Source organism: Rattus rattus, chromosome 5 (assembly GCF_011064425.1).
Source record: "Rattus rattus isolate New Zealand chromosome 5, Rrattus_CSIRO_v1, whole genome shotgun sequence".
Classification (NCBI taxonomy): Eukaryota; Metazoa; Chordata; class Mammalia; order Rodentia; family Muridae; genus Rattus; species Rattus rattus.
This window is the reverse complement of record NC_046158.1, coordinates 63229037-63241899: the sequence shown is the minus strand read 5'-3', so window position 1 is coordinate 63241899 and position 12863 is coordinate 63229037. Positions and strand designations below refer to the sequence as shown.

The window sequence follows — 12863 nt, the reverse complement described above, 5'->3', positions numbered from 1 at the left end:
TATTCCCAATAGCATGTCAGCGTCCCAATGTCTCTGAGGGTCGGCTCCTGAAGCCAAGTTGATTGCAGCCTGAGCGTTAGCATTTTCATAAAGAAAAGATTTCCAGTCCAGATATTGACCCGGAGAGAGACAAGCTCTGGCTAAAGTCCCCCAGTCTCCAGGGGTGAGACAGTATCTGCCAAGAGCCTCAATTTGAGCCGTAACAAAGGCTGCGCTGACTCCATAGGTTTTGACTGACTCTGCTAATTGTTTTATTGTCTTAAAGTCAACAGGTTCATGATGTCGCCCGTTTGCATCCAGAAAAACTGGAAAACTCAGTCCTAACTCTTTCCACACTTCTGGGCAAAAAGAAGTACCTCCTGCAGACTTCACCATTGTTTTCCTTTGAAAGTTATATGGTGGTGCAGGAGGTGCTGTTGGCATAATTGCCTTCTTATCTAAGTCCTTGGCTTGTTTCTGCACAGCATAAGTGTTTGGCCTGTCAGAATGATAAATCTCTTTCTCATAATGAGCTACCTCCTCCTCAAGGTCAGCTAAGTCACTATCACTAAACTCTGAATCACTAGACATCTCCAAGGTCAATGCCTTTAATGAGGGGTAAATTCTCTTTGTTCCTTGATTCTGGTTACTATTCCCGCCTTTGTCTGTCCTCTCCTTGATCTTTTCTGCCTTTTCTTTTACCTCTTTTCCTCCTTTTCTTTTCTTTCCTTCCTTCAGAACTTTCTCTCCTTCTGACATACTCTCCTGTTGCTCTGTAAGGATTCTCTGACCTGTCCTAACAGCTTCCTCACACCGTATATCTTCTAAGCAGGCACGAACCATATGCCAAAGCGGCCTTGTCCCTGGTTTAAGCTTGCCCACTGTAGTCTCCTTATCCAGATCTTTTCCCAGCCTCTCCCATGCTCTCAAAGTGAGTGACCCTGACACTATAAACCACGGGGCACAACGATTACACTCATCAAGAAAACTCAGCAGGATTTTCTTTTCAATTTTAAGCTTACGCTGACCAAGAAGCTCCTGAAGAGCTGACAGGAGTGGGGTGGAGTGTGAGCTTCCCATGCTTTTACGACCTTATTTACGATCGATTTATGAGCAAGGCGAGCTGGCGAGCTGGCATGTTTATTTACACACGATCTTGTGGCTCATCAGTGGACTCTTCCCAACAAATGCATTCGTGCCCTGGACGGTGGCAATTCAGACAGAAGCAACACCACAACACAAAAAGAGTATAAGGCAAAAGTGCTAGTCCAACCCACAAAGGATCAAATGGAAAAGACAACATTACCGTGCTCCACAAACCCCTTTTTGCCTCTAAACCAAGGCTATCATTGCCTCTGCTTTTCCAGAGAACTTTATTGTCCTACCAGGGAAGTTTTACAATCCCTTATCCCGGAGCTTTATCATCCCAATTTCAGGAACTTTACCGTCCCAATTCTAGGAACTCTATTGTCCCAATTCCGGCAACTAACTGCCACCCCCTGGGAACTTACCAACGCCAACCGTCCTGAGGCTGAAAAAGTTCTGGATCCAGACGAGAAAAGATAATTTTCTCGGGTCCCCGTACGGCCACCAGTTGTCGCGCCCACCTCGACCGGCAAGGAAGACGCAACACCGTTGGATCCTTCTCAATCAGCCTTTATTGCAGGAACACCTTATTGATGATACGGGGACCCCGGGGAACAAAGGCACTTGCCTTAAGTACAAAACAGACAGCATGGCTAAGGACTTGTCCTCTGGGGATTGGTGGAGTAAAGACATCTTATTAACATGCTTATCAACTATGACCTAGTAAAGATGTCAGAAGAAAGCTAAAGGTGGGAATAATACAAGCGACCACTAGATGTCAGTGCTAATAATAATTGCTCCCAACAAAATGTCACGTTTTGTGAATTTCTGACGTTTTTGAAAACTACCATCTATGTAAAATAAACTGGACTGTTGTCCATTAACAACTCTTACTATTTCTAAATAACATATCTTATGAATACCTAGGCAATTAACTTAGAGCCAAGATTTGCTATCTGGCCTTTAACTCAAAAGCTTAATTATCTCAGATCAGTTTATAGTAACAGTTATAGAAGGATTTGGTCTAAGCCTTGTATTCTTAAATGTACTGTATAGGCACAATGCCTACATGAGAGTAAGAATCTTAATCCCAACTTTATATCAATAAGAAATTCATACCAATGAAAACCTTAAATTTGTATCAAAATAAATTCTGTACCAAAGTAAGAAATTATAACTTCAACTTAGTAACTATTATAAAGATTTCTGCCAAATGAGATTATGGCTACACAATCATTTCTAGCTATTTCGTCCCTGTTCAAATTATGGTCATTTCTAAATTCCCCAGAAAGACAATCGTAGAATAACCACCGTTAGCCCCCAAAGCCCAGGGAACTGGAACTATGACTCTTTATAACTACTTCCTGCTGAATATGGACGTTGAAATATCTTTGAAGTGGGGGAAGGGTAGTCTCTGATGATGTCTGCATCCTGACTGGATCCAGCTGAAAGTCCCTGTGATGAGGAGTTTAAGCAAGTCAGTTCAGCATGCCTGATGATGAGACTGAGCAGGGCTGTGTAGTCTGTAACATACAAATCGCAAAACAAAATTTTAGTATCATCAAGATATCTGTGTGAATTGTATCAGTCTGTGTAGAGTGTTCAGACTAATTAGGATGAAATTCTGCTCCAATCATAAGTCTTCATTTGTGCCATGTCTATTTTTTGTTTGATTCATCTGAATTTACGTTCAGGTGGTCTGCCTCTATCAAATCTCATCCACATAACTCTGGAAGATGTGTAGACACTAATCACCTTTTCTAAAAATGCAAAGACAAAACCTTTCTCCCAAATCAACATATCATTCACTCGGCAACCAGGAAAGCTTGTATCTTCCCTTCTCTTCCAGAGGTATAATAGAGTAACCAAAAAACTCCTAATCCCACTCATTTTGATAATAAAAACAATGCAAAACAAATGAGGTGCAAAACAAATAAAGTGCTAAACAAATACTGTATGAGCCTATTTTTAGGCTTGTTCTAATTTTTCATGCTAGGAAATTAACCCAATATTCCCATAGAGCCCATGAAAAAAGAATATGACTTTCCTGCAGACTGTATTATACCATCTATCTGTTATGTTCCCTACCTGGAACCACAGACTTCTATTTATCAATACCTTTTATAATATCTATTTGTTGTGCTCTCTGCCTTGAGCCACAGACATCCATCAATACCTGTTCATAGCAGGCAATTCACTGCTCTCTACTTAGGAGTCAGTAAATTTTCCCTATTCTAGTTACAAACCGCAGGCAAAATTCCCCAAGTGTTTTAGACAAAATCTGTATATAAATCTATCCTAAAAGCAAATAATCCCAATTTTATAAATTGACAGTTCAATCAATGTCTGCCCCAGGAAGTAGGCAGCTTCCATTCTCCAGCTCTCTGACTCAGAGCAACCATCTTGTTTCTTCACAGCAGGGGACCTCAGAATCTGTGAGCTGAGTTTGCCCCTGTGTTTCTTTGTTTAAGGTCCCTGTTCTTGAATGACCACATGACTTCTCCTTTCACTGAAAACCACCTCTCCCCTCTGCTCACTAAGAACTAAGTCTCTAACTCTCAGGCTAACAATCTTAAATTTCTAGTGGATTCCTACCTGCCACATTGGATATCATCTATTGCGTGAAATATAAAAAATTGGCAATTCCATGCTACCACCAGCAAGGTACCAGTGGACAGGCTGACCTTTTGGAATGGCTTTTGGGATGGGAGATAAGCATGGAGGCCCAAATATAGGTAGCGGAGGCCCCTGGTTCAGGTGGTGGATCCACCGTATCTGCTATCAGAGGATTTAATTTAGAATGGCATACAAAGTAGGAAGCCAGTTGCTGCCAGCAGCAATTGTGTTACCTGTTGATTCTAAACTAAGTTTGGGTGGTGTTTTCCTTCTTGCAGCAACTCAGCTGGGCTCCAGAGAGAAAGGGTACGGTGGCAAAGCATGGTTTTACAGAAAGTGCACCCCCAAAACCCGTGGGAATTTGGAAGCATGGGACTGGCATGGCAGCAACCAACCATGGGAACGTAGCAAGCCAGGTGGAAAGATTTTGTAGCTGGGATCAGACAGTCTACCAGGCTGAGAACACGTCAGGCCAGCATGTCCACTGGTGCCTTGACAGCAGTAGCATGAGATTGCCATATATATATTTTACACTACAGATACTTTAAGAATAGAATGAAGAGATGTATCGTGTGTTTTATTGGCGCAGACTATATCAATAAAAACTGATTCTATATGAATCAATGTGAATATACTTTGAAATGTTAGTTAAAAATTAAACAATTTGAAGAGTCCCAGTTATGTCATCTCTCTCAGGATTTATTTAACTCAAATAAGACTATCTAATTCTTCAGATACATAAACACCTACCAACTGATGTAACTCTATATAGAGTTAAGATACACTAAGTTACAAGAAGCATTCACTGAGAAAATTTAACATTTTAGCATCAAAATATATTAAACCAGTTTTACAGTTGCACCAAAATCTTTATTTGGGTGTGATAACAATGGGTTCATTACATTATTTCACTTTTCAGCTAAGGTTAAAAATTAATTCTTATAGACAATTAATAAATAGATCCCAAAAATTAATTTAATAATGCAGGCAATAACAATTTCATTGCACTTAGGTAACAATCTAACAAGTCCTAAAGACCAAATTATAAACCAAAAAATTAATCATAAATTATATGATAAGATGTAAAAATAAAAAGCATTTCCAAATATATGAAATAAAAAGAATTAAAATGAAAAATACGCATATATTTTATAAAGTAATAAGATGATTCTATCTTTGGTTAAGTTATTATCTGCTAGTGATGTGAGACAATTTAAGCCAGAGTCACTGGTCCCAAGAGGAGAGGAAATGCTACCTGGGGACAAGAAGCAGGAGAGATGGAAGAGAAAGAGAGAAAGAACACGCACATTCAACAAGAGAGACAAGGCAGGGAGAGGAAAAGAGAAGAGAGACCAAATCCGAAATGTCTGGGTTTAATAGAAAAGAGCTTCTGGGGGAGTGGAAGACCAGCCCCAGGACTGGAAAGTTCAAGGTAAAGGGTAGGATGTGCCAGGTAGGGACTGAGGAATGCCGGGAGAACCTAGAGGCCATACCACTATGGTATGTTAAGTAAGCACCTCAGCCCCTTGCCCTGGGTCTGAAACACAATACTTTTACACCTTTAGGATAAAAATATAAAATAAATTTAACGAAATGAAATATGAATATTAAAAACAGAGAAAAACAATGCATATAGCCTTATGGTAATAGAACCTGGAACAATCAATGAGTAAAGTAAATTGTGACTATAAGGTCACAGATCAACGGGAATGCCCATGCATTGCTAAGGTTAAAACATCAAAGGCAGGTGTATACAAAGCATAGTCAAGGGCTGTCTAGCTCTTCTGGCAGAATAAAAGTGTTCTAGAGAATCAATTCTGCTCTCTCTTTTCTACCACACATCTGTAACAATGGTTCAGCACTCCCAACCTGTACTGAAAGGTTACCTAGAAATCACATGCTGGGTAAAGGAAAGGCCTAAGAATCTGTGTTAAGAAAAGGGGGAGTTCGTACCATTAGAATAGATTGACAACACGTCGGTCTATTTTGCAAGAGAGGCTAGAGGTGAGGCATTGAAAACTGTCAGGACTACACAGTAGCTTGACCCAGAATTCGTAAGTACTCATAATTCCTGCAATGTATATAAATGTATCATTCATTTCCTAATCCAACGGACAGATTTGGCGTGCCACTGACTTGTTTGTTTTTACTCCTGAAGGAATGGAGGAGAGGTTACAAACCGAGGCTTGTGCATAGCTGTAAAGGTATAAAGCATATCCAACACAAACTTTCCATTTCAAATGAACACCCGACGTACAATGATGCAAGTGGCTCACTAATATCATTTGAAAGGTACATTGTAAAGAAATCATCAGTTAAATACATAAAAGGCTTTTAATTGCCTTACAATTTGTATTAAATAAATAAAAATTCTACTTTCCGTCAATGAAAAAACTGCAAAAGTTACTAAGCAAAATTATAACTCAAATAATTTTCATCCTCAGAATATGGGAAAATCACACATTTTATTACTCTGGGTCAGTGTTAGTACAATAGATACACTCATTTTCTACATTAATTACAAATAAACATTGTTCCTGCTCCAGTTTCTGGATAATTATGCTACAAAAAATTCACTGGGATACACTGTAATCTCCAGTGAACAAATTAATACACATTAGTAAATTTGACAGGTGAATTAAGAAATATAAAATAAAATGTGTGACATAGAATGTTAATTCATTTAAAACACACAGTACTTTGTTGGATAATAACATTTTACACATCTGTCAGCAATTCTCAACAATCATTTCTGGATAACTTTCCTTATTGCATTTTTCACATCTTTATTCCTCAGACTATAGATGAATGGGTTTAACATAGGACTTACAAAGATATAAAAGACAGCTATAATTTTCCCTTGTTCTACAGATGTCTCAGAAGGGGGTCTAAGGTGCATGCAGAACAATGTTCCATAAAAGATGGTAACAGCTGTCAGGTGGGACCCACAAGTAGAGAAGGCCTTGCGCCTCCCCTCTGCTGAACGGATTCTCAGGATGGCTGTAAAGATGAAAATGTAGGAGATGAGGATGATGGTGAGAGAGCAGCTGAGGTTGGACCCTGCCACCACAAACATAGCAGTTTTTTTCACGTAGGTGTCTGAGCAAGCCAGGACCATGAGTGGTGGGTCTGCACAGTAGAAGTGATTGATCTCATTGGGTCCACAAAACGTTAAACGAAACATCAGGATGGTCTGTATTAGACCATTTACAAAGCCGTAAATGTACTGCGTCATCACAAGAGAAAGACAGACACCCCGAGACATTTTGCTAGTGTATAACAAGGGCTTGCAGATGGCGACATAACGGTCATAAGCCATCACTGCAAGCATATAGTAATCTGTGATCACCAGGGCAATAAAAAAGTGAAATTGAATCATGCAGCCAATAAAAGAAATGTTCTTTCTCTTGGATAAAAAGTTAACCAACATCTGAGGGGCAACAGTGGTGGCATAACAGAGGTCTACAAAGGAGAGATGGCTGAGGAAGAAGTACATGGGTGTGTGAAGCTTGCTGTCACTTCTGATTAAGAAGATCATGCTCACATTACCAGTCACCGTGATGAGGTAAACGAGCAGGAATACCACAAAGAGCACAGGCTGAAGCTCTGCTCGATCTGTCAGTCCTAGGAAAATAAACTCAGTCACTACTGTGTAGTTTTTCTTTAACATTTGTATGCTTGGGACCAGACACGGATCTTTCTAAAAAGAAAAAATAAATTTAGATAATCAATGCTGTACATGTAACGTATGTTTCCATGTGATTCTGAGTCTTTTTCCTTCAAACTTGTAAATATAATGTCTTAGGGAACTGGATATGGCTCAGAGGTTTCAAGCACGTGTTGCTTTTATAGAAGTCAAGGGTCAGTTCTGAGCATTCTTATAATGTTTCACTACCATCTGAAACTTCAGTATCGGAGAATATAGTACCCTTTTTTGGCCTCTGCAAGCAACGGTCACACACATGCTGCACATACCTACGTGCAGGCAACATACTAATACACATAAAATAAAATAAATAAATCTAAAACAAATTAAACTAAAGCAGTTCAGGAAAGTATAGTTGATATTTTTAAAGTCTCCCAAATCCACATGGAGCTATGTATATATGTGTGTGCTGTGTGGGTGGGGGGTATGTGGGTGCAAGTATTCTTAGTGTTTACTATGTGTCTCCTGAACATAGGAGTTTAAAATGATGTTTTTATCCAAATATGCTTTGGATGTGTGCCACAAAATGTTAGCCACTGAATCTTACTTTCTTTGCCTTAGCTAATTAAGTTGGGGGATTTAACTGAAACATGACAGAGATCCACATACGAGTAAGACCTAGCTACATAGGTTTTGAACCCAAGTTGTCTTCCAAATTGTTCCTTCACTCTTCAACAGAAGCTCCTCATCCCAAATAGCATACCTAATCCAAAATAGCATAGCAGGACCTCTTTCTTAATCTTTTTATAAAGAAAACTTATTTTCTGTATTCTTTTCTGATCAGACAGGAAAAATGATTATTTTGAGGGAGGTAACACTAGTCAATATTAAGCATATACATATATTGCATACATGAGTGAATTAAATTCAATACACATGCCTGGGTACATAAATATGCATGTACATACATTGGTAGTTTCACATGCTCATGAGAGACATTGAAAACTTTCTGCTAGTATGGCATGTAATAATGATAGAACAGTGAGAATCAAATCCTCAGGTCATGAAGATTTTCTGTATCTTCATCTAAGTCTAACACTTATAGAAGGTTTTAATGCCAAAACATGAATTCTATACAGGTTTATAAAAGCATAAATGTGCTATTCTTTTAGACAATTCTGAAATAATTATTTTTCAAATCTACCTGAAACAATACTGAAGACATTAGTACAGAAATGAACTGCTCATAGACACCATTTCTTGGAACACTTGCATTTTCTTTGATAAAGTATGTCCATATGTACAGGTTTATAACCTGACTCCTATATGATAACCACAATACCACTGACAGAGGAAGCTATTTAAGCACTAAACAAAAGTACCACATAAGGGTTCTTTTGTATTACATCTTGATGTTCTACAAATAAGAACCTTAGTTTTAATGGATATGGTATTTAAATACAGAATAAGTCATATTAATAAATGAATGCTTACTCTTGGAAATATAGAATATATTCAGAAGTGATATTATAGAGTCATTGAAATAGAATCCAGTTCAGTCTTTAATTAGTAAAGTGCATATCTCTACATTCTAAAATCTATAAAGAATGCTCTCTACTCCTACCTGTTAAAGGAGAGTAACTTTACAATGGAGCACCAACCTGAAGAAGCTGAATGGTTTATAAGAGGAAGCCTCATAGAACCAATTCTCCAGGGTTCAATTATCACTTGTAGTAAGTTGTAAGGGATTATGAATAACCCCTATCTTCCTGTTCTAAGACCTTAAATCCATTGAGAGCAAAAGTTGTGTCTGCTTTCCATAGTCATCAGGGATTTAAATCATCCATGCACGGTGAGCCAAAGGACTCATTAAGTATTTTATCTTGTGCTAAGTACCTTTATTTTTAACATTATTTGTATGTAAATAGTAATGACTGCTGATAAGGGTCATTATCAGCAGTGATGAGGTCCCTGTGAGTTTATCCAATGCTGAGTGGTCAGCCCTGAAATCATATACATACAAACAACACTAGAGCAACTTACAGGTTATATTTGTATATTTATATGTTTTTACAATTTAGAGTAATGGACATCATAAGCCGATCAATTTGGTGTTTAATTAAAGCTGACTTCAAATTTAATGGGAAGATCCAGGGAAACGTGAGAGGTAGAATAAGAAAAGTAGCTCACTGTGTCCTTATCCCCTTCTTGTCTCAACATGAGCATGCTAAGGTCTCCTTGTCCATACAAAATAAACATTTTCCTGGGTGTTTGTGAAGAAGACAGTAGCATGAGACGTTCTTTCTGGTACCAGCTTTTAATGGTTCTGGAACCAATAGCTACTTTCTTTGCTTCCTGTGTCCTCAAAATGGGAAGTTTTTTCTGACATGTGTCCTGTTGCTTCATCTTTATTAAACTGAGTTTTTAAGAATTCCTTTGTTATCATTTATTATTGGATCCTCTTAAGATCAGAGAATAAAGAAGAAAATTATTTTAACTCTATGACTCCAATTTAGACCACAGCGACACATGATTATGTATTTAATAGACATTACAGTGATGTAAAAAGGGTCACAATCACTACTTTCTATTTTGATAAATGTTTAGGGTGTTTCTGGCTTGCCATTGTCAGAAATTATAGGCACATATGAATCACTATCTGTATTATGACACATTTGAAAGTCATATAACAATCAACTGTTATAATTACTAAAAATATGGCAGTTTGACCATGTTGCTTAGGAATGACTTTCTTTTCTGTATTGGTGTCACCTAGTTACAGCAGAGCAAAGGTTGAATATACAATATCAAAGCCCACAATCTCTTGCATAGGGAGGAGTGCAAAGTGAAGGAAACAAGTGGTATTGGCAGGAGTACTAGTTGGCAAAGTATTGACAACATGCAAAAAACGTGGAGATGTTTATACACTATGAACCCAAACCAGCAGCACTTTTTCAGATACATATTTAGAATCACATAAAGTGCAGGATTTCATAGCAACAGAAAAGTGTAATATACAAGTGTTCCTTCAGAAGAGAACAGATGCATAGCTGTGAATAAATAGTATATGGAAAGAGACGCAGAGACCGTGAGCAAAACAGAGCACCCAACTGAATTACTGTGTGTAAGTCTAACGAAGATAATGAAATTCTCTATTGCAAAAGAGAATAATAAATTTCTTCCTGTGAAGTTTGAAATCTACCAAAACTATACTATATTAGTCTAGGGATATATAAACAAGTAGCTACTAAGGTAATTCTACAGAGGGACCAGAGATTGATAAGCATTTACTGTAGAAAATAGGGAGAGAAAACATCAGAGAGAACGTCTGTTTTAAAAACAATGTAATAACATATGGATATCTGATGAAATGACTGGGATTAATAACGATAGGTTTTATATTTTTGGCTGTGAGCTATAAATTGTTTCAAATTAAACAAATCCGGTCTTACTATAATTGACCATTATTGGTGAATATTACCTTAATTGTGTGTGGAATATAATTTCCTAAATACAAACAATGTAGTAAGGTGAAATATGAGTCATTTGTATATGTAAAGCAAAAATATATTGTGTTGTAAATATGACACAGCAGTTAAGTGCTCTGATGCTCTTATTGAGGACCTGAGCAAAACTTCTCTCACACTCAAAATACACAGTGACCATCTATAAACGTAATAATATTAAAATAGACAAGGGATGGGGACATGTCAAAAGACAAGTCTACAATCTATGAACAAATGAGACAGTTAAAATGTAATGAGTTTTCCACTTAAAACCTGTATGTTAATATATCTAAAATATCAAATTGCTATTTATTTCCAAATTCTAGGTAATGGTCATAGAAAAGTAAAGCAGAGGCTCACTGATGGGAATGCATGCTCAATAACAGATAAATACTAAGCCCTCCTAATGGATATTTGGCATTTCCATCAAGATAATATATATAAATATTCAATAATATGAATAAAATCATTTGAGAGATCTATCTGGGTGTAATAATGTAAGATGTATCCTTGAAATTTTATAAGTTAACAAATATTAAAAAAAAATCTTAAAAAGAAAGACCTGACATACTATGGTCAGAAAATATCAGACAAATAAGGAAACTACCACAGCATTTGGGCAATTCTACCTTTGCTAAAATAGTTCCAGTGTACCATATTGACTTTATAGAGTAATGACAATATGTCTGTCGAGTTTTAGAATTTATTTTTTTTAATTCATCAAGATGAAATGTAATATCTATCTTACAAGTTAGCATTCACTGCTGTACAATATGACATTTGTAAGAGACAGAATTTATAATAAAAATAACAGAAAGTAATTTGATAACTTAAAATGGTTTAGAAAGCAAAGGTGCTGCAAACCTCTCAACTTACTTCAAGAACACTTCCTTCTTAACGACTTTCCTTATAGCCCTTTTCACATCTTTGTTTCTGAGGCTATAGATCAAGGGGTTCAACATTGGGCTTACAAAGATATAAAAGACAGCCACAATTTTCCCCTGTTCTACCGACTTCTCGGAAGGAGGCCTGAGGTACATACAAAACAAAGTCCCATAAAAAACAGTGACAGCCGCCAGATGGGATCCACAAGTAGAGAAGGCCTTGCGCCTCCCCTCTGCTGAACGGATTCTCAGGATGGCTGTAAAGATGAAAATGTAGGAGATGAGGATGATGGTGAGAGAACAGCTGAGGTTGGATCCTGCCACCACAAACATAGCAGTTTCTTTAACATAAGTATCTGAGCAAGCCAGGACCATGAGTGGTGGGTCTGCACAGTAGAAGTGATTGATCTCATTGGGTCCACAAAACGTTAAACGAAGCATCAGGATGGTCTGTGCCAGGCCATTTGCAAATCCATAAATGTATGGTGCAGCTACAAGAGAGCGGCAGACGCTTCTGGACATTTTGCTCGTATATAACAAAGGTTTGCAGATGGCCATGTAGCGATCGTAAGCCATCACTGTAAGCATATAGTAATCTGTGATCACCAGGGAAATAAAAAAGTGGAACTGTATGAAGCAGCCTATGAAGGAAATAGTTTTTCTCTTGGATAAAAAGTTAACCAACATCTGAGGAGTAACATTGGTGGCATAACAGAGATCTACAAAGGAGAGATGGCTGAGGAAGAAGTACATGGGTGTGTGAAGCTTGCTGTCGCTTCTGATTAAGAAGATCATGCTCACATTACCAGTCACCGTGATGAGGTAAACGAGGAGGAATACCACAAAGAGCACAGGCTGAAGCTCTGCTCGATCTGTCAGTCCCAGCAAAATAAACTCGGTCACTGCTGTGTAGTTTTTCTTTAACATTTTGTCTTTCTGACATCAGCCAAGGCCTGTAAATTAAACAAAATTGCACTTGCTATTTTTTTCCATTTGTTCATTGTCCCCATCATGTTATCTGGTATATATTTTGTTCTTTCTCAAACTGTTAAATAACATAAAGAAATAGCATAATAATCTTTTAACTGGTGTTATAAATATCTAAATTAATAGAGAAATGGTAATAGGTAACAGAAAGATAGATGG

The 12863-nt window shown here is 37.6% G+C and overlaps 2 protein-coding genes across 2 annotated transcripts; both read right to left on the bottom strand.

Moving 5' to 3' along the window:
- Nucleotides 1-6427: 6427 nt before the first annotated feature.
- On the bottom strand, nucleotides 6428-7351 carry LOC116900265 (olfactory receptor 1030-like). Its single transcript, XM_032902017.1, has one exon. The coding sequence runs from the start codon at nucleotides 7349-7351 to the stop codon at nucleotides 6428-6430; it is 924 nt and encodes a 307-aa protein (XP_032757908.1).
- Nucleotides 7352-11705: 4354 nt separating this feature from the next.
- Nucleotides 11706-12644, bottom strand: LOC116900264 (olfactory receptor 1030-like). Its single transcript, XM_032902016.1, has one exon. The coding sequence runs from the start codon at nucleotides 12642-12644 to the stop codon at nucleotides 11706-11708; it is 939 nt and encodes a 312-aa protein (XP_032757907.1).
- Between the last annotated feature and the right edge of the window lie 219 nt (nucleotides 12645-12863).